At 38.3% G+C, this 27712-nt stretch overlaps 2 protein-coding genes across 6 annotated transcripts in view; one reads left to right on the forward strand and one right to left on the reverse strand.

The window, feature by feature from the left end:
* Nucleotides 1–3218: 3218 nt before the first annotated feature.
* LOC112154587 (retinol dehydrogenase 13) overlaps nt 3219–27712 on the reverse strand; it is a 30382-nt gene continuing 5888 nt past the window's right edge. The window contains exons 1-8 of one of the 4 annotated variants that reach the window (XM_024285651.2): nt 9144–9373; nt 8820–8892; nt 7328–7446; nt 7081–7236; nt 6903–7007; nt 6614–6826; nt 6413–6514; nt 3219–4687 (exon numbers count right to left, since the gene is read on the reverse strand). In XM_024285651.2, the coding sequence (XP_024141419.1) occupies nt 4410–4687; nt 6413–6514; nt 6614–6826; nt 6903–7007; nt 7081–7222 (840 nt within the window). In that variant the 5' untranslated portion in view covers nt 7223–7236; nt 7328–7446; nt 8820–8892; nt 9144–9373 and the 3' untranslated portion in view covers nt 3219–4409. Of the gene's footprint in view, nt 4688–6412; nt 6515–6613; nt 6827–6902; nt 7008–7080; nt 7237–7327; nt 7447–8601; nt 8794–8819; nt 8893–9143; nt 9374–27712 lie in introns of those variants that run through there. The other 3 variants (XM_024285652.2, XM_024285650.2, XM_024285653.2) reach the window with 3 other exon arrangements.
* si:ch211-183d21.3 (serine/threonine-protein kinase SBK1) lies at nt 12385–27521 on the forward strand. 2 transcript variants are annotated; one of them, XM_024285648.2, is made up of 4 exons: nt 12385–12932; nt 23414–23655; nt 25382–25584; nt 25883–27521. In XM_024285648.2, exons 1-4 carry the CDS (start codon nt 12895–12897, stop codon nt 26702–26704), a joined length of 1305 nt encoding a protein of 434 aa, XP_024141416.1. In that variant the 5' UTR covers nt 12385–12894; the 3' UTR covers nt 26705–27521. The 2 variants fall into 2 exon arrangements, with proteins under 2 accessions (XP_024141416.1, XP_024141417.1); XM_024285649.1 differs by lacking the exon at nt 12385–12932 and adding an exon at nt 16060–16114.

Below are 27712 nucleotides of genomic sequence, written 5' to 3' on the forward strand. Positions count from 1 at the left end.
TGAAGACCGTTGATATTTTCGAGGGAAACTTTTACCGTTCTCTCTGATTTGCTATTAGTCGGTTCTGTTTTTCACCAGCTTCAAGACCATATCAGAACAGTTTTAGCCTGCAATTATTACGTAGCGTTACGCCGTTACGCCTCGTAGTGACGTAATTGACGCTGGAGCTCTATCTGCCAGCATTTGTAATGACGACACTCGTCGTCGTTCATACGTTGGCAGTGACGTCAGCACGTTCCTCCCTTTGGTTGATTCATTTTGATTCTACGTGTCTGGAGTTTTGAAATTCAATGCGGTTCACGTCAGAAAACGTTACTATTGTTGTAACGGGAGCCACCTGTAGGTGTCGCTGTCCCCCCAGTACAGTACAGAGGGTTTAAAGGAAGTCGACGTGTGGTTGCCATGGTGATAGCTTCCTACTCCAAAAGCGGTGGCTCGCGGAGCTGCGTTACCTGACTCGAGTCTTGAGTTCGGTAAGTCTATTCTTCTTCTAGTGTTTTAAGTAGTAGTTGATGCATTTGGTGTATTTTATGGTAGGATCACGGCAGCGGTAGATCCTGGCTGACCGGGAGTTTGATGCAACGAGAGGTATATCACTAGAGATGACATGCTAGCTTGTTGTGTACGCAAAGTAGGGCGCCAAGTTGAAATGGTGTAGATGTCTGCTTACTGCTGTGTTACAGTTGTACAAACAGATCTTATTCATGACAACAGAAGTATATTTAAATAAACATTAAAGTACTTTTTTAAATGAAAAATGTGTTTAATACGGTGTGTTTTCTGTTTTTAGTGTTTGAGTTTTGTGCTCTGCTGTCCTGCTTATGAAGTTAATTTGTGTTTTGTTTGTCTGCACATTTTGAAAAAATGTTTGACCAAAAAAAAATAAATAAATAAATGTCAAAAACTCTTGCAATTCTAAAATAAGCGTAATAGAGCCTTTTCACGGTGATGTCAGACAAAAAGGCGGTCGTCCCCCTGGCCGCCCCATGGGGGAAGAATATGAGTTGTTGCCTGAGGCGTATAGGTTACGTTTTTGGGGTGTGTGGGGTGATCAGACACATTTGGAGTTGATGCGGGAGTTACAAATATAACTCACACCAAACCAAACCACACAGGGTGGGACTAAACACAGAATACTACCAAACTACAAAGTGTAACAAACAAAATAACACTGTTCACACCGCATCATTACCGATCCATACTCCTCAAAAACACCTCTGACCATGCTTTGTAAACATTTATTAAAGAACATTGGAGTATTGCTCAACATAAAGTTTCTGTTTTTTGTTTTTTTTTATCCAGAACAATAGACTCAGAACTTTTCATGAGGTCTGTCACTGTGTCTGTACGAGAGAGCATCTCTATCCAGAATTTGCCCATTTCATCCATAGTAAACACCTGCTCTGGATGATAATTATCAGGAAATCTTTGAGTCTCTTCTGAGTCAGCTGATGTCATTTCTCCATGCAGGAAAGAAAAAAAGAGTCACTAAATATTTAGTTGAAGACATTTTTTTTGTGATATGATTGTGTGATAATGTTTGTATTTATGGAGAAAACCTTGTTAGGATGAGGAAGCTGTTGGTCTGCTGCAGAAACACAGGAGCATCTGGATGTTAAACATTGTCTATGGGTACAAAAGTAGACCAAAAATTGCAGAACCGCACACAGCAGTTTGGCTTCACCTTTCATGTATAGTCCAAAAACTAAAGACACTGGTAATGGTATGCCTGCTTTAGCAGGTTGGGGTTCGATTCCCTACGGTGTCCTGCAGAATATTTGGACTTTTATGCATGAAATGTTGAGCACTGCAACCATGAAGCGTGAAAGTAACACCCTGGCATCATTTTTTTTCCTCAAAAGTTCACCATATTCACCACCACCTCCTGTCAGCTCGACCCAGCTCCAACTGCTCTGGTCAAGGCTGCTCTTCCCTCCTTATCTCCTCTCATTATTAATATCATCCACGCCTCCCTCAAAACTGGAACCGTTCCTCCTGCTTTCAAAACAGCAGCTGTCACCCCCATCCTCAAAAAACCAGGATCAGATCCCACCAACCTCAATAATTTCCGCCCAATCTCAAATGTTCCATTCATTTCAAAAATCCTTGAAAAAGCTGTCGCCTCACGACTCCATAACCACCTCTCTTCCAATGATTTATATGAAAAATTCCAGTCTGGGTTCCGTCAACTCCACAGTACAGAAACAGCCCTCCTTAAGATCACCAACGACCTCCTTCTCGCTGCAGACTCTGGTTTAGTTTCCATCCTCCTCCTGCTTGATCTGACTGCTGCCTTCGACACCATCTATCACCCCATCCTACTGGAAAGACTTTCAAACATCGGCATCTAGGAAAATACTATATTTTGCATATTTGCTTAATTCAGTTTAGAATAATAAAAATTAGACACAAAGTAAGTACATTTTTCGCCATACCTGAGGTGGTTCGGAAAAAAACTTTGAGATTTGACATTTCCTTTTATTTTTTATTTTTATTTTTTTGTGAGGCTTACTTCATGAAGTAATATAAGCTTTCTTCTATAAGGCATACTATATTTAAATAATATTCAGTTTTAATGAGCTTATACTCTTTTTACAAATAGGTTATCAGAATAAAAGTATGACACAAAACATGGTGAAAACATTGATACATCTCAACCTTAAAAAAAAAAAAAAAATGATCTTCATGATCCTTTTATCCTAAAACCACTAGCTTAAGATGGCAGTTGAAAACACCATAACTCTCACTAAATTAAACGATCCAAGGTCTACAGTTTCAGGGCCAAAGCTGATCACTGTGCATTAGTGCAGACTGGGGTGTATTGATCTGTAATTTGTGCTTTGGGGCTTGCTTAAAAAAAACAAAAAGCTGTGTGCAATGAATCCCTCAACCACTTTCCACTAATGCTGCATGTCTGAAAGGATCAGAAATGGAAGATGAGCTCTTTAGTAACTTGATTTTTTTCCCCAGAAGGTAACTTGATTGTTGGCATGATGGATTACAAAATGCAAGCAGGGTAATGGCTAAAAGTCGATATCCTTTTGCAAGATAAAAAAATATATATTTAAAAAAATCTCTTAGCAAAACTATGTGGATGATTGACAAATTCTGGTATTGTTTATCGTGTAGTAGGTGAAATATGCAGCTTTTACAAGATTCTGTAATTTGGCAGACAGGTGGCACTGTGTGCAAACATGTTAAGAGACCTGAAGTTTGAATCCAGAAGGATAAAAAGCTTTTATTTTAAATGCATATCCACATATGCACATTTATTGTCCCATATTTTCATTATTGACGACATAAATATTAAAATAATATGCAGCATAACTTTCACAAAAAACGTCAAATTTCAACAGATACATTTTGAGTCTTCATCTGTAGAAAATGCAAAATATTTGAACTTAATGGCATAAAATTAAAGGAAAAATTAATATAAATGTCACTTTCGTTAGGCTTTTTCACAAATAAGAAACAAAATATTAAACTAAACTGAAGATTGTTCTTAATAAGAATGAAAATATTTATAGGACATTTAGTAAATTTGAAAAACTAAAAACAAAAGAGACAAAAATACTGACCAAATAAATAAAGATATAACTAAAAAAATAAAAAAGATGGCCTGAAGGCATTGTCCAAAAAACAAAAATCTAATAAGCTACCATACTAAACTGTGAAGATGGTATAACAAAAATAAAGTTAGGATGAAGATAGGAGAATTTTACAAAAATATTTTTTATTATATTAAGACAAAATAAATTCTTTAAAAAAAGATATTTATTTTTGATATATTTATATTTGATCTTTTGATTTACATGGCATTCATGGAAAAGTAACAAATGAATGATTTAAAATTTGAAGGATAATCCCATGAAGAATCAGTTTCAGATGAATCCACACAACTTCATGAAGCAGCTCTGTCAGTTTTATACAATATGTTCAGTTTTTCTCCTTTCAAGACCTCATGAATCCACAAAAAGTGATTTTCCAATGTAAAGATGGAGGATGACTTTTGATTAAGTCACATTTCAATAGAAATGGTTTCAGGAAGCTTCATTGTATGGATGCTTTAATTTTACCAGAAACTGAAATCTATTTTTATGTAGTTTTTTTTCCTTCTATACTGTATGAGGAGGTGGTTTTCTGAGCCCCTTCCCACACGGTGTCCATTTTATTTATAGGTCAATGTTGTGTAACAATAGAACAAGCAGCGAGACAAAGTAGAATCCGTGTTTTACAGACACTGATGAAGATCCCTGAGTAAGTAGACGGTGTTTTCACAAGACAAGCTGAGCTCCATGAATGATTGATGAAGTCAAAGTTCTGGAGAAACAGAATGTTCTGATTCAGGAACATGAAGTTAAAGACACGAGGTCCATCATGTCTTTCTGCTACATAAGCCTAAGGAGAGTTCAAGCCAGTTCTGGAGTCTGTACGAGTTCCGGTTCTGAGACTCCTTCTGTCTTTGAGCTGCTCGGCGGTCCGTCTTCCTGCAGACCCACCAGCCGGCTGCTGACCTCCCACAGTCTGCGAGCGACCTCGTCATCGAGAGCCTGCGCCGCTGGCTCTTTCTCAGTCATCACATCGTAGTATCGTCCCGTCACTCCTTCCATCTCCTCTGACACGGCGAGGAAAACCGAGGGCTGGGCCCCCAACTCAGGGCTCTTCACCAGAAGAGAGAAAAAAGGACCTGAGAGCGACAGGGAGGAACGAAAATGTAATATCATCTGCTTTTTGTTCTAAAGCTAACTGGCTGAAGTGGCAGCTCGTTGTAGCAGCTCTAGTCATTAATAGAATAGAATAGAATAGAATAGAATAGAATAGAATAGAATAGAATAGAATAGAATAGAATAGAATAGAATAGATATTCAATGAGAAATACAAATTTTCTCTTATTCTAGGGGTGTCAAACTCAATCACAAAAGTGGCCAAAATCCTAAACATATCTTAGGTCGCGGGCCAAAAATAATAAATATCTACTTAACACTTTAAAGCTACATTTTTAAAACTTTAAACCCTTAAATTTTTAACATGTATATATATAAACTCGATACACCTACGATAATGCTAGTGTAAATGCTGTAAGCTGAATTTAACTGCTGAAAATGCTAATGCTGATAGCTGAAAACGCTGAAGCTAAAAGCTGAAATTATTGAAGCTAATAGCAGAAAACGCTGAAGCTGATAGCCAGCTAAAATATTAGCTAAATGCCAAAGTAGCCTAGGAACTTTAAAAAAAAAAAAAAAGAAAAAACTTAGGTTAGCCAAAACAGCTAGCATGTAGCTTTAAAAAATAGCTAAACTTCAAAACGGCCTAAAAAAACAAACAAACAAAAAAACATAAATTAGCCAAAACAGCTAGCGTGTAAATTTTAGCCTAATTTTTAAGACTGTAAAATTGTAACTTCTCAACATAATTATAAATAATAAAAAGACAGGAATATTATTCTAGAATAAATCAACTTAAACCTTAAATAACTTTCAACATTTTATTCTCCATAAAAATATATTTTGACAAAATTATACAAGTTAGAAATAAGCACAAGATACCATCGGGACATTAATAACAATAATATAAAATGATCTGGAGGGCCGGATGTGGCCCCAGGGCCTTGATTTTGACACTTTATTCTAATATTTCTCATTTATTAATTATTTGTCTTTCTACAACCACAGTGTAATCTTCAAATAAAACGAGTTGTTTGGATGTTGTCACTCTTAAACATACTTGCACTTTTTTCGGGAAAAAAAATTAAAAATAATACAGTTTTGATGCCTAATGCATAATGAGAATATACGATTTAAGGTAAAATACTCTTGCATGTGAGCCACTGGTTGCTTCTGTGTTTTTTTTTTTGTTTTTTTTTGTAGATTTATCCCACAAAAACACATTTTCTTTAAGGTCCTGTCTTTGAAAAGATGTTGAACAATTTAGAAAAAGATGAATAAATTAAATGTTGTGATTTAAAAAATAACTAAAATAAAATATTAAATACAAATATAAAATTCATTCATTCATTTTTAACGCCATTTTATACTGTACTTTAACTATTATGTACATTTGTATATTATCTGCTGTAAGGCGACCTTGGGTTCCTTAAAAGGCGCCCAACAATTAAAATTTATTTTTATTATTATCATTTTTACTAGTTTTACTCTCCTGAAATTTATTTTAAGTAGTAAAACAGATCACAATTTAATGATAATTCCTTTTCTTATGAACTTTAATTTTTCCACATTAGTTAATTGATGGTTTTCAGAGCTATGAAGGATAAGAATATGTTTTAAGATAATTATGTAGTATAACAGAGTAAGTTACATTTTTGGTCAATTTACTTGTAAAACCTGATGTCTTTGCTTCATTTACCCCTTTTTTCTTATTCAAATGTACTTGGAACAAAAGCAGAGATCCTCACCGAGCATAAAGCTTGAGAACTGTGATTGGTGCAGACCGGTGTGCCTCCCAAGCTCTGTAGAAACAACTCCTGGATGTACAGCATTCACTGTAACTCCTGTCCCTGTTGCACACAAAGCATTGTTTGAAAATTAGCATCCAACAGCGGAGAACAAATACGACCACGGGCTGCAGTCCCTCCCACACGGGCCGGGAAACTCGCCTTGTAACCGCTTGGCAAGCTCTCTGGTGAACAGAACGTTGGCAAGCTTGCTCTGACAGTACGCCTGCTTGGTATCAAACTTCTTCTTCTCCCAATTTAGGTCCTCAAAGTCAATGTTTCCAATAATGTGGGCGAGGGAGGACACGTTGATCACTCTGCTGGGGGCGGACTCCTTCAGCTTCTCCAGCAAGAGATTCGTCAGCAAGAAGTGGCCTGGAGGAAGTCAGAAACGAAAGGAGATCTTAGGATTGAGACTTTTTTAAGTTTGACGATAGCCTGATGTTCATACCGAGGTGATTGACTCCAAACTGCATGTCGAAGCCGTCTTCTGTTTTCCATGCGGGACATCTCATGACTCCTGCGTTGTTGATCAGCACATCTACACGCTTCTCCTCTACAGCAAAGAGAATTTAAGGGTTTTTAAGATTTTAAAATAGTTAAAAATCAAGTAAATCTACAGTAAAAACCTTTTTTTAATCTTTCAGCAAATTCTCGGATGGATTTAATGGACGCCAAGTCCAGGTGACACGCATAAACATGAGGGTTCAGGGTTTTCCCTCGTATTTCTTTTGCCGCTGTTTCGCATTTCTCCATGTCACGACACCCCATAATAATCCTTCCCCCTGGGGATGCAGAGATAAGGTGTTAATTTGAATGATTCACCACTTTTAATGATGTTTTACACCAAATCAAAATGATAAACTTTCTTCTCACCTCTCTTTGCCAGTTCTCTCGCCGTTTCCTTCCCGATTCCCGTGTTTGCTCCTGTGATCACCACAGTCTTCCCGGTAACGGTGGCCTTACTGGGACACCGGCCTCCAGTAACATGGTTTCTATGACAATCAAAACACCTCTTGATACAGAACTTCAAACTTTTTGGAAAGAGTGTAGCAAACATATTTATTGCAATAAATAAATAGGATCCCATTTTCTGTGTTTGATTTTTTAATTCTATTTTAATATAAGGAACATTATTCAACCACAGCTTTAAAGTATCCACAGGTAAAATAAGAGAAACGTGAGTTTTCTGTTTCATCTTTACAGGTGAAAAAGCTTCAAATATGGTTAATCTAGGATCACCAAAAATGAACTAAACTGATTTTTTTTTCAGGTTTTTGACAAAAAAATTAGTAACATAAAACTACATGGAAAAGGTCAAATATTTCACCTAAGAAAGAAAGAAAAAAAAGAAGAAAAACGATTAAATAAATTCAAATTTTAATATTTAATCAAACTCTAAAAAAAAAAAGAAAAAAATAAGAAGCTGCACAAGTTTTTATTGCAAAATCACTTCTTATTTATATGCAACCTTGCCAATTTTTTATTGTGTTCACAAACTATTCAAATATAGTTTTCAAGTGATATTTATTCCCCAGAAAATTCAAGAAAAATACATTAAAAAATATTAGAGGAGGTGCTTTTTTGGGTGTTTGTACTTAACCTGGTCCTTAATCATTAGTTTACACTTGATAAAACATTTATTTTTGATCCACAGAATTTGATAAATACAAAATAAATACAAAATATCGTAACTTTGCATTTGATCCCCTTAGCTGTATTATCTACTTAGTACTTATAATAACATATGTAAACTAAATGTTTTGAAGAAAAGAACAAAAATAAGAACACGATCACCCAAAGACAAAATATAAAAATTTGTTAAAGAAAAAATATAAAATTAAATAAAAGCAAGAACAATGAATGATAAAAACTCAATACTGAAGGCAAATGTGTACATTCTTATTAACGTAAATAGTTTAAACTTACCTAATTGTCTGTTGTTTATATGAAACAAGTTATGTACTTGATCAAAGAAGCATTTATATTTTATATGAAATATAACTAATCAATGATTAAGCTTAAAAGCTACTGTAGATTATGTATTTTATCTGAGCAACAACCATAACACATGAAGAGTAAAGTTTGTATACAAATGTCAGTGAATGTCTATGCAGTTACATCACATTCGGACATTATAAATGACTCACTTGAGTAAAACTGCGCTTCCAAAAACAGTCCCGAACACGGAAACAGGTAAAATATATTTACTCATGTTTATAGTAAAAATGTTGTCCGCCGGTGAGATATAAAACAGGTTTCGGTCCACATTTGTGAGCTATACAAGGTTACACGCGCACAGTTTGAGCGTCATCATCGTAAGGCCCAAAGGTATTCTGGGAAATGTTGTTTCAAACAACTGTTTTACCTGTTTTACGATAAATGCTGAACAAATGACTTCCATGTCCCTTTAGGGGCTCCGTAGACTTTCTAGTGACTTCCTATTCGAAATAAATAAATAAATAATTAAAATGTAATGACTTGATGAGAGGAAAAATATTTAAATACATTTTACACATGAAGAAATATTCATATGAAGCTACAGCATTTTTCAATGCAAAAAATAAATAAATAAATAATCTCAAGGACTTTCCTTTGAATCTCAAACTAATTTCCTAACTTGGCACAAAACTCCTGATCTCATTGCAAACAATTAAATCCTGTAAAGTAGAAAGGAAAACATGATACAGACCTACAGAATATAAAGTTGAACTTGAGAGAGAAGGAGGCCCATTTTTAAAACCTTGAGGTGACACAAAAACTAAAAAGTAGGACGAGAAACTGATGCCAGAGAGAAGTGAGCCAGAGAGGAGCAGCAGGATCTGTTTATTCAGAGCTCACAGGTGTGTGAGAGTGTGTGTGTGTGCAGGTATATAAGGACCCCAGTGGTGTCAAATCGCAGTGCTTGACCTTGATTGACATCTGTTTTCTGTTCAATCAATGTTTTTATGTTTATCAAGTAATTTAAAAAAGGGAAAACTTAAAAAAAAAAATTTTGTGATGATTAAAAACACTTGAGATTTCCTGGTTCCTGTCCACAACATTTACAAAAAATATTGATATTGGTATCGTTATCGGCGATATTCACCAGTATTGAATTGGTATTGGATCAATACCCAAATCTAGTATCTGTACCGGCAATATTGAACATAAGACTTAAATTAAAATTTAAGTAAAATAATATCATGCTTTTCCTGTAAATGTTTGGGTCTCTAACGAAAAAAAAACAAAAAAACAAATTACATGTAATTGTTTTCTTTTTCACTTTTTCAGTGATCACAATAAATTAATCTTTAAAATCCCATTTCAATCATCTGAACTTGATTGAGAGCATTTTTTACTTATTTCTAATAATTTCTACTGTTTTTAGATGTTTTTTAATGTGTTTCTTCTTGTATTTTCTTTTCACAGTTTAGCTAAATGCTACCAGCATCAGATTTTTCTAATCCAATGATCTATGTTCTTTTGTATTTGTCCCTATCAAATAAACAATAAAAATGAAATAATAAAATACAAAAAAAACTTTTGATCTATTTTAAAACTACTCTAGTGGTTATTTAATTATGATTGTGCCATTTTTAGACAAAATAAAAGTGTATCGGTTCTATTAGTTTCTACAGAGCAGGAGTAGTTTATCAGAAATTTGCCCCTGCCCAGCTAGAAGAGCCAAGTGAGGCCCATGTGGTTTAAAAGTGGGCAGAAAATGGGAGTCCCAATTGGGTTTGTCCACAGTTTCTGTGGTGGCCCCACCCGTGTTTGCCCATAATGGCTTAAGTGGACACCCCGTAGGTTGGGTCGCTATGCTAGCCAGCTGCCTGGTGAACAGTGGAGCTCAGTAGCTCACTACAGCCAAGCATGCTAGCTTGCTGCAGAAGAGCTCACTAGCTTGATAAAGCAGAGCTCAACAGCTCACTGTAAAGGAGCTCGCTAGCATGCTACAGTGGAGCTCAGTAGCTCACTGCAGCGAAGCATGCTAGCTTGCTACAAGGAGCTCACTGGCTTGATATAACAGAGCTCAGTAGCTCACTGTATAGGAGCTCACTAGCATGCTACAGTGGAGCTCAGTAGCTCACTACAGCGAAGCATGCTAGCTTGCTACAGAGGAGATTGCTAGGATGCTACAGAGGAGCTCACTATCTTGCTGTAACAGAACTTGATAGGATGCTACAATAGAGCTCGCTAGCATGCTACAGAGGAGCTCAGTAGCTCACCACAGGGAAGCATGCTAGCTTGCTACAGAGGAGATTGCTAGGATGCTACAGAGGAGCTCGCTATCTTGCTGTAACAGAACTTGATAGGATGCTACAGTGGAGCTTGCTAGCATGATACAGTGGCACTCACTACCTCGATACAGAGGAACTCACTAGCTCGCTATAGCAAAGCTCGATAGCATGCTACAATGGAGCTCACTAACATGCTAAAATAGAGCTCGCAAGCATACTACAGAGGAACTCACTAGCGCACTATAGCAGAGCTCGCTAACATGCTACAATAAAGCTCGCTAGCATGCTACAGAGGAACTCACTAGCTCGCTATAGCAGAGCTTGCTAACATGCTACAATGGAGCTCGCTAGCGCGCTATAGCAGAGCTTGATAGCATGCTACAATGGAGCTTACTAACATGCTACAATAGAGCTCGCTAGCATGCTACAGAGGAGCTCGCTAGCATACTATGGCAGAGCTCGATAACATGCTACACTGGAGCTTGCTAGCATGCTACGGTGGCGCTCAGTAGCATGCTACATTGGCACTCTCTTCCTCGATACAGAGGAGCCCACTTGCTCATTATAGCAGAGCTCGATAGCATGCTACAATGGAGCTCACTAGCATGCTAGAATAGAGCTCGCTAGCATGCTACAGAGGAGATTGCTAGCGTGCTATTGCAGAGCTTGATAGCATGCTACAGTGGAGCTTGCTAGCATTCTACAGTGGCACTCACTACCTCGATACAGAGGAACTCACTTGCTCGCTATAGCAGAGCTCTATAGCATGCTACAATAGAGCTCGCTAACATGCTACAATAGAGCTCGCTAGCGCGCTATAGCAGATCTCGATAGCATGCTACAATAGAGCTCACTAACATGCTACACTGGAGCTTGCTAGCATGCTACGGTGGCGCTCAGTAGCATGCTGCATTGGCACTCACTGCCTCGATACAGAGGAGCCCACTTGCTTGCTATAGCAGAGCTCGATAGCATGCTACAATGGAGCTCACTAACATGCTAGAATAGAGCTCACTAGCATGCTACAGAGGAGCTCGCTAGCGTGCTATTGCAGAGCTTGATAGCATGCTACAGTGGAGCTTGCTAGCATGCTACAGTGGCACTCACTACCTCGATACAGAGGAACTCACTAGTTCGCTATAGCAGAGCTCTATAGCATGCTACAATAGAGCTCGCTAACATGCTACACCAGAGCTCGCTAGCGCGCTATAGCAGAGTTCGATAGCATGCTTAAGTAAATGCGGACAAACCCAATCGGGGTCCACATTTTTGGCCAATTTTCAAACCATATGGGGCCAACTTGGCCTTGCTGGCTGGGTGAATTGTACTGTTGGTGCGGAGTGAGTCCACCCCCACTTCCCATCACCCATCTGCTTTCCAGATAGCTTAAAGCCCCTCATACCTGCAACAGATGTAACCGGTGCAAGAAAATTTTTGGATCTAGTTGTCCATAAGTGGATGTTTACAAGTGGATGTTTTTAAATTTAATGTGACATATAAGCTCTTTTTAAAACAGTTTTTGGCAAAAGTTTTACTCCTAATACATCCTGACAGAAGGCTAAAGCCCCGCACTCATCTCATAAACTGCACAGCTGGATTCAAATGAAACTGCAGATCTGCCAACCATGAATCAAAAGTGAACTGCTGCTGCTGCATGGTCAGCTGCAGCGTCCCGGCGCTAGGACCCAGGACACGTGAGCGTATTTTGGTGTTTCCAGAGGGTGGAGACGGTGAACAATGAGTGAGCTGACTGGTAGGACCAGCAGAGGTCCAACATCTGAATCCCCCCCCTCTCCTCCTCCCCAACTGTGGCGTCCCGCCGGACAGACAGACGGATCAGACAGACCGAGCGCGCGCAGGACGCTGACAGCTGAGCGGAGTTCAGGCGGAGTGGGAGCATGCAGATTTGTTTCTGCACACTGCAGAGATCAGAGCGCTGCCTGAGCATCCTGCTGAGCGCGGATGTGAATGAATGGGCTCCTCTCACGCTGATCTGGGTCATGCGGACCGCCGGAGGAGCGCGAGATAAAGACGCAGCCTCCTTACGCCTCCTGGCTGGTTGAGGATGCGCCGGACGCGTCAGCTGGGATTTTGAAAGTGTTGGAGAGCATTCCCAGGAACTCAAACCTTCACAGCTGTTCTGCTGCAATTTGGCTTTCCTAACAAAAGGAGGAGATCGGTTTATTGTTTTGGTCAGAGGCTGCTCTGCTCACCGAACGGATGCAGGACCATGGAGGAGAGAGACAGGTCGCCAGCAGGTGAGCCAGTGACACCTGAAACTGGGTCATGAAAAACAAACACATGTGCTCCTCTTTCTTCAAAACAGATCTAAATGTATCCACATTTTAATGTGATTTTAATTCAATAATCTTATTTTTCTCACTCTCATCTCTAAATGCAGCACTTTTCTTGTTTCCCGCCGCTTTTGTTATCCTGTCTGTGCCTGATGGATGTCAGGGCATTAGGGGCACTTCACTTTTTTTAATGGCTCTGGGATATTTCGTCCAGGCCGGGCAGGTGATATTTCATCCTTAATGCTGCCTGATGCATTTAAATCAGCGGCTGACTTGCAAATCCTGGAAAAGAAAATCTGGTGTAATGCAGACCAAACAAACACAACTGCAGCCATGTGGGTCAAAGTGAAAGCTCATTTAAGGTTGTGCAAAATCAAAATAACGAAAGCTATTTTAGAAAAACGAAAATTGATCAAATTATACAAAAATTTTTTTTTTTTTTTTTTTTTTGCAAAGCAGTGAATTAAATAAACATTTTTCTTTAAATTTACCAAACACTTTGGTTTGATTATTTTTCAGATTTCTGACTTTACATTTATGGGATTTGTTGTATAAGATTCATTTTAACAATTCGATCATATTTTATGGTTGCTGATGAGTCGATTTTTGTTCATTTAGAACGATCTGATTCAATAACCTAAAATTGATCCAAGGACATCTTTAGCCCAAAATGTAACCAGTGTGACTCAGAGACAAATAGGGGATAATGGAAAAATCAATGGAAAAAACATTTATTGTTTAGTTTTGCTTTGTCGTTTTTACGTTACAGTAAATTAAACCTACTGTGCATCAATCCAAATATTATTTTCCACTATCGGTTTACATGTATTTCATTTTGAAACACATTTTTAATGGCCGATTCGACTAACAACTTGCCTCAGAAAGATAAATTTGGTTAGATTGTAAATAAATTGATTCTTTTATGTAGTCGATTAGTCGTTACATTTGTTGGGATGGGTGTCAATTAAGTTCCATAATACAGAGACTTATATTTGAGTCTAGAACAATCTCAATAACAGAGAAGTTCATAGTCAATTCTTCAAAGTGATCGCTCCAAAACAAGCCCAAATCATCCCCTCACCACCACCATGCTTACAAATGAGTCATTACAGGTTGGATTTAGTTATTATCATGCAAAACATTTGATTTAAAAAGGATACGTTTAGAAAACACAATTAAAATGTTGGAATTCTAAAAATTAAAAAAATAGAGTTTAGACTCTAACATGGCTGTATAGGATTTTATTTATTTGAGACACAGAAATGTTGAAAAACAAATAGAAATTCACAAAAAAATCAAGTTTTAGTTGTGCTATAGAATGTTTTCTCTACTTTTAGTTATATTTTTGGGTGAGTTTTAGGAAAGTATAGCCACACATTTCCTCTTTTGAAGTTAATTTGACCTTTTCTTGTTCATTTTGGATAGCTGCAAAATAAATGAAAGCTAAAACATAAATAAATATATGAAATAATAGGAAACTGTGCAAACCTAAAATGGGCTACAGTATTTTTGTTTGTTTTCTTCTCCCAACCCTCAATCTTTTTTTTTTTTTTTTTTTGTCATGAACTTTATTCTCAGGATTACAGATGTAATTTTTGGGTATTATTATAATTATTCTCAACATTGCATTCAACATAAGTATAGTAGAAGCTCAAATATTTGCACTTCACAAACACCCTTGCTCTATTATTATTGCAAACTTATAAAACTGTATATATCCCTCTATATATATTACATCCAACAGCAAAAAACAGACTCTGACTCATTGCTGGCTGCTTGAACTCGAACCAGTCTGAATAATCCCCCATGTAAACATGAAAAAACAAAAGAAACTGACATGACTAATACACAGGTTTATGATTAATAATGGGAAAACCGGAGCTAAAAGTAGTTGAAGGCTGCAGACATTTTAAGTCTAACTGGTTTGTTCTCTCAGGAGGAGGTGGCACGCGGAGACACACATGGAGATCAAAAACGCCACGGAAAGAAACAGAACAGACACCTTGCTGTTTAATCCCACCATGTCAATCACGGCTGCTCATTTATAATTTGTGCTTTTATTTAACTTTTTCCATTTAGGGGTTCTTCTGTAAATTTAAACTTATTCTGAATTTGAAATGTCTGAAATGAGACTGAAAGTGTTATTTGGCTCCAGATGAAGAGCTTTTTGTACACATACCATAAATAATCAACATTTGTCACTTGATGGTTGGAAGCTACTGTGTATGAGCAGCATAACAAATCCCCATCCACTGCTGTTGCATCATTTAGCTACACCCATTTACCAACCTCACATTACAGTCAGATTTCCCAGTGACATCAAAGGGTCGATGGGGTCTATGAAGCAGGGAGGCTTCGGATCATCAAATTTCCTTTTTTTTTTAAACATGCAAGGCCTTCCTGATAAATAAAAGCTGTCTGGGTTGTGACATTCTAATGGAATTGTAGTTATGTTATTTTTTTTTTTTTTCAAAGGCAGCAGCGCAAAGCAACATAAAGTGGACTTAAGTGACACTGATCTTGATTGGCATTTATAATGAAGTGCCGAGGGAGGTGTTTATGACAAAGTCTTTATCCTAAATTGCAGGGATGATGGAATTTGCCCGAGGATAAAGTATGCAACACAAGTGATTAGATGGCCTTGTCATAATTTTTCTTCACTCCTACTGACAAGTGAAAGATGACCTGATTTTGAAAAATTAAAGCATTCAGTTGAAAATGTTAATTTTAAATAATAAAAAAAAAACATAAATTATATTACAAAAAGGATAGGGCTGGGTATTAATCATAATTTCCAGAAATGGTTCCATTCGATTCCGATTTCTTTCGATTCTTCAATTTAATTTTAAGTTTACAAATTTATACACATTTGTTTAGAAATAGATTAAAAATCTATTATTTAATTTGAATATATTTATATTATTCTGATACAGTTCACATATTATAAAATGTATTAGTAAAATAATGAGATTGCTAATATCATACAGTGTTACATAGATTCTCTAAAGGAGAAGTTCTATCAAAAATGTTCAGATCATTAACATTGTAAACTGCAGCTTCTCCTGGAGGGCGTTTCATTTTGGCCACTAGGTGGCGATCGCGCTATAGCAGTACACGTTATTCAAGAAGAAGACAACAGTATGAAGGTAAAAAACGAAGTTTTAGACCACAAATAGTTACTTTAAAAATTATTTCCTTAAAACAGTTTAGAAAATTAATCTCTGTAAGCAAATAAATATGTTCATTTAGTCAGGAATGTATTTTTTTTGGTCAACCGAGCGTTAGCATTAGCCGTCCTATGGGACATTCTATTGAACGTTAGCATCAAGCTAGCGGACTTTAGCTTTGTGTGTTGATTCGATTTATATCTTTTGTGAATCGATTATTGATCTATTAAGCTTAAATCGATTAATTGATTTTTTCAACCGAGCCCTAAAAAAGGATATGTTCATATCCTTTGTTGTCATAATACTTGCTAAAGACTCAGCCTGGGATCAACATATTAAATGTTCATAGCAATGCATTGAAATATGTGCGTGTATTAAGACTACGCCACATTTGCGAACTCGCCACGCACACGCCATTCAGAAGCTACAGCTTCCAATGCCATATTTTTTTTTGCCAATGCCTTCCGAATTATGCTCAAAGCGTTAGTAAACGATTGATAACAATTCCTAAGACTTATTTCTGTTTAAATCTGGTACTAAAACTCGTTTTTTTTTTTTTTTAAATTCAAGATGGCAGTCACTTCCCAAGGTCAAAGGTCAACAAAACTTTTGGGGTCATTGTAGACTTCAGCTAGCAGCATGTGCATGACATTTCGTGAGAATCGGACAAACAAAATGTTCGTTTAACGCATTCAAAATCTCCAAAATATAACTTTTTTACAAAAATAATATGGTCGTTGCTGTCAGTAGACTGCTGCTGTAGGCCATAATAATTTATATTTTCATACATCCAGTATAAAACCATTCCAACAAACATGATATAAGTAAGAATCGTGGTTTGATTCATTCGTGAATCGAATTGGATCCTCACCTAAGCAACTCTACTCCTCTGAGTTTAGCCGATTTCTGCTCTCCAAATTTGGGAGCAGTTCACCTTGGGTTACCACTCCCAGGTTTGCAGGTCATCCCTGCTGGAGGCAACCGGCTGCCAAGCATTTCTGTCTTTCAGTCGTTGCGTCGAGGTCATTCCATTGAGATGAGAGAAGAACTTTGCAACAAAGGCACGTTGCAAAGCCCTGCTTCCCAGCAGGGATCCTCGTGGGCAGCTGTGCAGAGCTGAGAACCGGTGATTTGTCTGTAAACTGTACTGAAGGGTTCACCTATCGCAGCGCGGCAGGCGGGCTTCTTCATCTGAGAAACAAGGACCACCAGGTATCTCTTGAGGAAGGTGAAGACGAGCAGGTTTAGGTTTGAACAAATACGTTGTTTTTCTATTCATCCATGCAACAGGGAATCAAAAAAAAAAAAAAAAAAAAGAAGTTTCTGTCATCACTGCAAGTGCCTTTTTCAATTTCTAACCAACCAGTGGGAGAAACAGAACCAGTCACATTGTATTTTACTCCTTATTTTCACTTCAACAGAGAAGCAAAGCAGACTGAGCATTCTGACAGTAAATTGGACACGAGAGATCAGTCCTCATCTATAATGACTCTTTTGCAGAGAGCAAAGAAATCAGTCCATTAGCACTAAGAGGTAAAGACGTGTGACATGGGCTCTGCAATCTATTTTCCTTTCATTAGTACCTTGCTTACATTTGGAGCAACAGAAAGAGGACGTAGGGAGAACTAAATAAACAAGGTCTGCGTATGCAAAGCTGCTGATTCAAATTCATCTTGCAAATGCTGCCTCGAGCTAATTGTCGAAAACTCGAATGGCTTCATTTTCTTCTTAGCTTATTACTCAAACATGAAGACGTTTCGGTGCTTGAAATTTGTTTCTGTCACAGTTTATTTCAACTTCCTTGGAGGTGGTTGATTAAAAAAAAAGCTATAAATTCACCTAAAAAATATTAGTAATAATTGCAGTAGATGTTAACTGTAGTGTATGTTTTCTTAAATGGATTTTCCTGCAGGCAAAAACAGAGGAATGCTAAAAAACTTCACCTCATGATGGCACTGCTTGAAAGGCTGAGGGTCCAGGGATTAGCATAATTAAAACAATTCCTCCTAAAGGGAGACAAAAACACATTAAAATATGCAGCACACCACATACTTTGTTGCTTTTTTTTCCAGGAAGCCTTTTGTTTTTTCCGGATAAAACAAAGTCTATTAGGCTAACACTGAAAATGTGCTGCTCTGTTTGAATAATTGCTCAACTGAGCGAGACTGTCAAACAACGTTTGTGAAGAAATTAGTGTCAGTTTGTTGCTTCGGAGCAAAAACCTTTTTATCTCCTCGTTTCTATGAGTCAGGAATTGTTTTCAGACTGCGAGGCATTCTCTTAATTTAAGAACTATTTCTGTTCATGATATTCAAGCTTTTTCCAACATTTACATAAACAATGTTGGAAATGTGACTATAGCTATTCCAAAAGATTTGTATGAAGTGGAACAATCCCACTAGATTAAGGGAGTCAAACTCAATCGCACAAAGTCCAAAACACATCTTAAAACGTGGGCCAAAAAGGATAATCATATATTGAACACACTAAAACTACATTTTTGAAACTTCATAACTGTAACTTTTTAACATAATTCTAAACTAAAAATATAGCATTATCTGTGATAATGCTGAAGGCTGAATGTGGCCGCTGAAGATGCTATTGCTGATAGCTGAAGATGCTGAAAAATTGATAGCTAAAAACGCTGAAACTGATAGCTGAAATCCCTGAAGCTAATAGCTGAAAATGCTGAAGCTGATAGCCAGATAAAATATTAGCTAAATGCCAACTTAGCCTATAAAAATAAAAAAATAGGTTAGCCAAAACAGCTGGCATGGGGCTGAAAAAATAGCTAAACTTCAAAATAGCCTAAAAAACTGAAAAAAAAGCCTAACTTAGCCAAAACAGCTAGCATGTAAATATTAGCTAAACTCTAAAATGGACAAAAAATTAAAAAAGGCTAAATTAGCTGAAACAGCTAGCATGTAGCTGAAATATTAGCTAAACTCAAAAAAAGCATAAAAACCTGAAAAAGCCTAATTAGCCAAAACAGCTAGCATGTAAATATTAGCTAAACTCGAAAATGGACACAAAAAAATGAAAAGAAGGCTAAATTAGCTGAAACAGCTAGCATGTAGCGGAAATATTAGCTAAACTCCAAAGCAGCCCAAAAATGAAAAAAAACATAAATTAGCCAAAACAGCTAGCATTTAGCAAAAAATATTAGCTAAACTCTAAAATAGCCTAAAAAACCTGAAAAAAACCTAAATTAGCCAAAACAGCCTGCATGTAAATATTAGCTAAACTCTAAAATGGACAAAAAAATTAAAAAAGGCTAAATTAGCTGAAACAGCTAGCATGTAGCTGAAATATTAGCTAAACTCTAAAATAGCCTAAAAAACCTGAAATAAGCCTAAATTAGCCTAAACAGCTAGCATGTAAATATTAGCTAAACTCCAAAATGGACAAAAAAAAAAATAAAAGAAGGCTAAATTAGATGAAACGGCTAGCATGTAGCTTAAATATTAGCTAAACTCCAAAGCAGCCCAAAAATGAAAAAAAAAATCATAAATTAGCCAAAACAGCTAACATTTAGCTGAAATATTAGCTAAATTCTAAAATACACTAAGAAACAGTAAGAAATTCACAAAAAAACACAAAAATTGTAAATTAGCCAAAACAGCTAGCAAATATTAGCTAAATGCCAAAACAGCCTAAAAAAATCTTAGTAAAGGCTAAAATAGTCCAAAAAGCTAGCAGAATGCCAAACTTGTAAAACTATAAAACCGTGACTTTTTAACATAATTCTGAATAAAAAAAGGCAGGAATATTATTCTAGAATAAAGCAACCTAAACCTTTAATAACTTTCAATATTTTACTCTCCATAGAAATACATTTGGTCAAAATTATACAAGTTAGAAATGAGCGCAAGATAACATCAGGCTATTAAAAAAATTAAAATAGAATGATCTGGAGGGCCGGATAAAATTACCCGGAGGGCCGGGTCCGGCCCCCGGGCCTTGACTTTGACATGTGCTCTAGATATAAAAAAAATCCAGAGATTCATTTATATGTGCAGCATGTAAATGTTACCTTGTCTTTTTCTGGCTGAGCGGGCAGAAGAGGAGCTGAGGGCAGCATGGCAGATCAGTGGGGCATGAAGCAGAGTGGCTGTGCTTGTGCGAAAGCTCGCAGCTGCTCCCTCTCAGATGTAGCAGCACAGAGGGCCTTTGATACACGCCTGATACACCAGACCCCCCTTACCCCCCCAACCCCAAGACGGAGACCTTTCAGCACACGTTGATGAATTCACCTCTGAGAAAGACCAAACCCCCTTGTCATATTTTGGGGTTCCTAATCCAAATCTGCACAGGAAGTGGAGGAGAGGGGGAGTCGGTCGTCCTTTCAGGATCTGAGTAATGTGATTAGTGGAGTGCTGTGCATTCTGCTTGTGATTCTGCCTAGAAGAGGAGCCTGCCAGTAAACAAGAGCTCCCTGCTCGGCTCTCACTGTTCAAGGCCACGGGGCCTCACGGGGTGGGCGGTCAGAGGAAATGTGCTTCCAGTTTTGTCTGTCTGGCCTGTTTAAATGTTTAATCACCAAACTCAGACCACCGACTGGTTTGGACAATGATCAAACTTCGTGTTGATTTGCCAAAGGCACAAAGTGATCTGGCTCAGCATGAGCTGGCAACAATATTCAAACAGTCTTATATAATCATCTCTGCAGTTATGATCAAAATCAAGACACATTATCTATAAAGATCTTGGCACAGGGCAATTTTTTTCTATTTTTGCTCATTCTTTTCTCAGCTCCAAGCCAAGCACAGAAGGCTGCAGAAGTCTTGTTTTAGTTAAACGTCTATATTTATCAGATTCTTCCCACAAGGCTTCAGAATGTCGGAATAAAACATCCCGATCCATGCTTTCACGGGTATATTTAGGTTGCATTGTTAATTCACCTTTTGTTCCTGCAATTCGCACAGCAGGTGGCTGCCACGTTTGTGGTGCTCAGAACTTTTTACTTTACGGCAGCGATGATATGAAATTGATTGCAGGGACGGACAATAAACAAAGAGCAAAGCATCTGGCTTGATGAAAAATGCATCAACAGAATGGTTTGTGCTGATTTGGCGCTTATTAGTTGTGTGTGTGTGCATGCTGTGCACAATTGGATGATTAAATTGGGTTGAGTGTGTGGAGAGGAGAGATTAAAGTGAAACACACAATAGACGTCGCAATTAAAACAAAAAAATGTTTGACCTATTTCAGAAATCAACAGAAGCATTGCCATTATGGGATTTAATTTCTATTTTTAATGTTTAAAGGGGCCATAACATGATTTTCTTAAGCCTGTCAGAGTGCACTATATCTATAGATGATCATATATTACCTTTGGAACATTAACAAATACATTATTTATGAAATATTAGTTATTTTTTGTGTGTTTTTTCCTACATGGAAGTAAAACGACTCGATTCCTGAAGCTCCACCTGCCGCTGCATGTGGCTGCCGTCTATTTCATGACGTCATCATAGAGTTTTTCTTTCTTCGTTTCTCCCACGACAATAAACAGTACCCATTTTTTTTCAAAGATGGATGCACATGCCATATCTGCCTTTAGTAGGCCCAGCCATCACTACACTGGTTTACAACACAAATACACTCAGTGTCTGAACAACTGTGCCCGACTGGGTGGTGGTGTGGTCCTAAAGGAGCCCTACGTCTAAAGCAGTGGTGTCAAACTCAATCGCACAGGAGGTCAAAATCCAAAACACATCTTAAGTCGCCTGCCGAATAGGATAAACATTTACTGAACACTCTAAAACTAAATTTTTAAAACTTTAAAACCGTAACTTTTTTTCATAGTTATAAACGAGATCTATAGCATTACATGCCATAATGCTAGTGTGAATGCTGTGAGCTGAATTTGGTCACTGAACATGCTAGTGCTGATAGTTAAAGAGGCTGAAATTGATAGCTAAAAACGCTGAAGCTGATAGCTGAAAATGCTGAAGTTGATAGCTGAAAATGCTGAAGTTGATAGCTGAAAACGCTGAAGGTGGTAGCTGAAAACGCTGAAGTTGATAGCTGAAAACGCTGAAGGTCGTAGCTGAAAACACTGAAGTTGATTGCTGAAAAAAACGGAAATGTAATAGCTGAAAACACTGAAGCTGATAGCCAGCTGAAATATTAGATAAATGCCTAGCCCTAAAAAACTAAAGAAAAAAAACTTAGGTAGCCAAAACAACTGGCATGGAGCTGAAAAAAATAGCTAAACATCAAAATATCCTAAAAAACAGAAAAAAATCTAAATTAGCCAAAACAGCTAACATGTAATTGAACAAACAGCTAAAATTAGAAATATCCTAAAAAACTTTTAAAAGCCTAAATTAGCCAAAACAGCTACTGTGTAACTATTAGCTAAACTCCAAAACAGCCTAAAAACCACCAAAAAAACCTCCAAAAACCAAAATAACTAAAGCAGCTAGCATGTAGCTGAAATATTAGCTAAACGAACCCCTGTTTGAACTGAAATTTATTGAAGACAGGACACAGTTGGAAGACATACGGTGTTCTGCATCTAAAATGAAAACTTTTTTGCTGATCACCGCTAGCTCCGTGGAGAAACTGAGTGTTGGTGTTAGACTGGGGACGGTGCTGTCACAGTAGACTCTTCCTGGAAGGGGCTGTCTCACAATGTTACGTCAGATCGTGAGAACCCGCTCGTTTTTGTGGGTATGGGAGGACCTGCTGCTGAGAGCGCAGCTTTTTTAGAGGATTACTCAGAAATGCATGAACGGATCGAAATCCCCATATGGGGTTCTTTATATTAAGGAATGAGCAGTATAATACACTTAAAACCTCAAAAAGTTGTTTTCATGGTATGGCCCCTTTAAGATAAGATAAAAAAAATAAATGAACCAGGAAAGTGTTGGAGCAGCTCTGCGGACAGCGTGCAGATGTATGGCTCAGAAATGGTCGCAGATTTCCTCTGGCATCTCTCAGCTGCACGTACATCCCTTGAAGTTGTCAGTGCTCTCAATTTATTGCTATTTGTGAGTCACTCAACTTATTGATTTTCCTATATCCCTGTGCCAGTAAGTGCTGTCCGAGGTCTGCCATATAGGATGCAAGAGTAATCCAGAGGCAGCAGGAAGTCCAATACATTAACTAAAAAGTCATCATGTTGATGCTTTCTCAGTATTGATTGCATTGATCGCATGACATGAATATGGAATAAAAAAATGCTAAATGGATGCTGAAATGAAGAATGTCCTGTAATCAACAGATGCATTTGTTTTTAAATCGAATCCTAAAGTACTCTTCTTGTTTCAGTCTGCCTCACAGCGTCAAGGCGAGCCTGTCTCTCTCTCCTTCGGGACCGGGACGAGTGGGGAGCGGCGGAGGCTCACCCACATCTAAAGTGGGATGTTGTGGAGGGGTGCCGGTGGAAGACATGGAGGCGTTGGCCATCACTTCCCTATCGGCGGCAGATGTGGCCAAGCAGTACGAGCACATCAGTGAGCTCGGGAAGGGAACCTACGGGAAGGTGGACCTGGTGGCTCACAGAACCCAGGGTGTGTAAGAAAAACTCAGTTTGTTATTTTTTTAGGCTTTTTAAAGCTCAAACAAAAACATTTCTACTTAGTAGTTGCTGAAGATGCTGAAGCTTTTTGCTGAAAATGTTGACACAATTTACATGAACTGCTGAAGAGATTTGCTGAAAATGCAAAAGCTATTTGCAGAATTTTTAATTGCTAAAAGACTGGAAATTTCATTAAAAGAACTATGAAAGAGCACTGAAGTTGACCTACATTTCTGAAAATTTCTTGTAATATTGCTTAAGAATCCCTAATACATGCCAATTTTGCAAAAAAATATTTAGTGTGTTGCTCAAACATCATGAGCTAAACTCCAAATTGGCCCCAAAAAACTTTAGTAGATGCCAAATTAGCCAAAAAAGCTAGCACATTTCCTCAGTAATCTAAATTAATCAAACATGTTGCTAAAATATTAGCTAAACTCTGAATTAACCCCCCAAAAAACCTCAGTAGATAACAAATTAGCCAAAAACGTTAGCATATTCTTAAATAATTAGCATAAAAAACCTCAGTTGATGCCAAATTCGCCAGAAAAGCTAGCCAATTGCTTAAATAACAGCTGGACTCCATAATAGCTAAAAATTCCTCAGTGAACTTAATTATTCAAAAACGTTAGCCTGTTGCTAAAATATTAGCTAAACTCCAAATTAGCGTTAAAAACCCCAGTAGATAATAAATCAGCGAAAAATGTTAGCATGTTGCTAAAGTACTAGCTATACTCCAAAATTGCCAAAAATTCCTCGGTAAACTATTTTAGTTAAAAACGTTAGACTGTTGCTAAAATATTAGCTGAACTCCAAATCAGCCTAAAAAACCCCACAGTAGATAACAAATTAGCCAAAAAATAGCTCATTTCTTAAATACTAGCTAAACTCCAAATTAGCCAAAAATTCCTCAGTAAACTAATTTAGTCAAAAACGTTAGCCTGTTGCTGAAATAGTAGTTAAACTCAAAATTGGCATAAGAAACCCTGTAGATAACAAATTAGCCAAAAAAGCTAGCTTGTTGTTTAAATACTAGCTAAACTCCCAAATAGCCTAAAAGTCCTCAGTAAACTAAATTAGTCAAAAACGTTAGCCTGTTGCTAAAATAGAAGCTAAACTCTAAATGAGCCTAAAAACCTCAGTAGATAACAAATTAGTCAAAAACGTTAGCATGTTGCTAAAATATTAGGTAAACTCCAATTTTTTTTTTTTTAATTGCTCTAAAAGATGAAAACATAGCCGAGGGGATATATTTAAAGGCTTATTCCTAATCTACTTAAATTTTTGAAATTTGAAGACTTTCTTATGGATTTATTATGGGGCATATTTTGCTCAAAGTTTGAAAAACTATAAAGTTTATGAATACCAAAAATACAAGCCGTAATGTCCTGAACAAGCTGAACGTTTTCATACCAAGATTGCTGAAATAGCTGAAGGTGTGGTTGAGTTTTTACATGCAGAAAGAAGGAGGAGAATCACTGTAGTGTGAATGCTTACTAAGCATTCACACAAATATGCTCTCCCCGCCACAGATCTGTAAACAACAAGCAAGATCTTTCCGGTGCGGGGTCGTAAATATTTAAAATTACATTGCAGCAAAAAATGAGACAACTCTTCAAAAGTAACCCTGTGCTTTTTGACATGAAGAGTTTATTCGTCAAACAAGTGTAGTACATCGGAATCTTCACCGTTTGTTCCCGTCTTCTTGTTTCCTGTAGGCACCAAAATGGCCCTGAAGTTCGTTACCAAGAACAAGACGAAGCTCAAGAGCTTCCTGCGGGAGTACAGTCTAACAGGCTCACTCAGCTGCAGCCCTTTCATCATCAAAGTCCTGGACGTGCTTTTTGAGACGGAGGACAGCTACGTGTTTGGACAAGAATATGCCCCCGCCGGAGACCTTTTCGACATCATACCCCCACAGGTAGCGCCGCCATCTCCCTACATCAACCACCATCCTTACCCAACCCACACCAATCAGTCACAATGATCACACGCAATGGCTTTAACAAGCTCTTCTGGGATTGCAGTCTCGCTTGTGTCCTGACTTTTTTGGGTCCTCACTTTGCTTTAGTGCTCTCCCAGTTGATATTTGACTTCAAAAGACTTTTGAAAGATTCATTAAAAACATGGCAGTCAAATTTAGAGCTTTTCCTCTCTGGAGCATGCTTCTTCATGCATTTTAATGTGCCAAAGTGCTCTTTGTTTCTGTCTTCTCGTAGGTTGGCCTGCCAGAGGAAATGGTCAAACGATGCATGCAGCAGCTCGGTTTGGCCTTGGACTTCATGCACAGTAAAAACCTGGTCCATCGGGACGTCAAGCCGGAAAATGTGCTCTTGTTTGACCGAGAATGCCGGCGGATCAAGCTTGCTGACTTTGGGATGACCAGGCGTGTCGGCTGCCGGGTGAAACGCGTGAGCGGCACCATCCCTTACACGGCGCCGGAGGTGTGCCGGGCCAGCCGAGCCGAGGGTTTCCTCGTGACTACCAGTCTAGACGTGTGGGCATTTGGCGTGCTGGTGTTCTGCATGCTGACGGGGAATTTTCCGTGGGAGGCGGCGTTGCCCACCGATGCCTTTTACGAGGAGTTTCGGCGCTGGCAGAAAGCAGGGTGCCCTGTGGGAACCTACCCGTCTCAGTGGCGCCGCTTCACTGATGACGCTTTGCGTATGTTCCAGAGATTGCTCTCCGCCGAGCCGGAAAAGCGCTGCGGGGTGAAGGACGTGTTCTGCTTCATCAAGTACGAGCTGGTCAGCGAGCTCCGGCGCCGAGCCTCCTATAGAGCAAAGAGGAACGAGCGGTCCAGCTCTGGCGTGTGCACCGGAACCTGCGCTCCCTCCTCATCGTCTTCACGTTCTTCCCACAGACACCCAGAACCCTCCACCCCTCCAGGGACCACTTGTCTGCGCCCGGCGCCGCTCAAACGCAGCGTCCTCTCCGACCCGCTGTCTCCCAGAGAGGAGTCTGGGCAGCACCAGGCCTCGGGCCGCGACAAGAACAAAAGCCAGATGGTGATGGCAACAGCTATAGAGATCTGCGTGTGACCGCGCTCATATTAATGCAGGAAAACAGATGGCTTTTTACAAACACTTTGACGAGGTGTGAACGACTACCGCCGTGAACCTGGTGGAAAAGGAGAAGTACTTCAACCATGAACGAGAAGCTCAGGATCCCACCCCAGGCTGCGGAGAAAGACTCAATCAATCAAAACGAAGTGACAGACTGTCTCTGACTTCAACGCCATTTAGGGTTTGATTTGTGACCAAAGACTGCTTCCTGCAGAGAAGCCATGCAGATGGCGCTTCTCCGAGCTGCCACCCGTGTTCTTCTGCTCAAACACTGCGGTGGCGTTACAACTTCACTCCATTTCTTTACACTTCAGTGTGTATTTAGCTCCATAACTTAGTGAATACGAGAACTATAACCCTTCCAGGATCAGTAAAAAGTACATCACAGATGTAGCAGTTTGTGTTTTAACTGACTCAACGACAGGCGTCAACTCAGGACTCTTCCATTAATCTCTTCATGTTAAATGTTTCACCATCATTTTTTCCCAAGTGAAAAAGTAAAAAAAAAAGTATCTGTGTGAGAGGGAGGTAGGAACATGCGTCTTAAATGCTAAAGCACATTTTTTTTATTGTAGTAGAACTTAGAAAAAACATCTTGTACATAACTGGATATTCCTGACGTGATCAGGTAGTTCAACCATGTAGCTGTGTTTTCTACCAGAGGGAAGAATAGAATTCTACGTGTATTTTTGGGGTGAAACACTGTATGTAGCAGCAAAATATGACAATAATATATGTATAAGAACCAATGAAATGTATAGATGTTGAAATAGATACCACTGTAGCAGCTTTATTTGAGTTTTTTTTATTTTTACTGAGAATTTACCACAATCTGTTTGAAATTTCCTCACATTTTTTATTTAATTAGCTTTTAATTGAGGTGTTCTTCATTGACAACACCCTCCAAATGCGATGTATGTTGTGTGCATCTGCACTTAAGGAGATGAATCTGAAGGGGCGACTCCTCCAGGTACAACAAGAGGA

Source organism: Oryzias melastigma, linkage group LG19 (assembly GCF_002922805.2).
Source record: "Oryzias melastigma strain HK-1 linkage group LG19, ASM292280v2, whole genome shotgun sequence".
Lineage (NCBI taxonomy): Eukaryota > Metazoa > Chordata > Actinopteri > Beloniformes > Adrianichthyidae > Oryzias > Oryzias melastigma.

Bases quoted from the DNA above. Each gene is read 5' to 3' on its own strand.
- si:ch211-183d21.3 (XM_024285648.2), top strand. From the start codon at position 12,895: ATGCAGGACCATGGAGGAGAGAGACAGGTCGCCAGCAG. The intron at 23,656-25,381 runs GTGTGTAAGAAA...TGTTTCCTGTAG, and splicing joins GGTGGCTCACAGAACCCAGG to GCACCAAAATGGCCCTGAAG. The intron at 25,585-25,882 runs GTAGCGCCGCCA...GTCTTCTCGTAG, and splicing joins TCGACATCATACCCCCACAG to GTTGGCCTGCCAGAGGAAAT.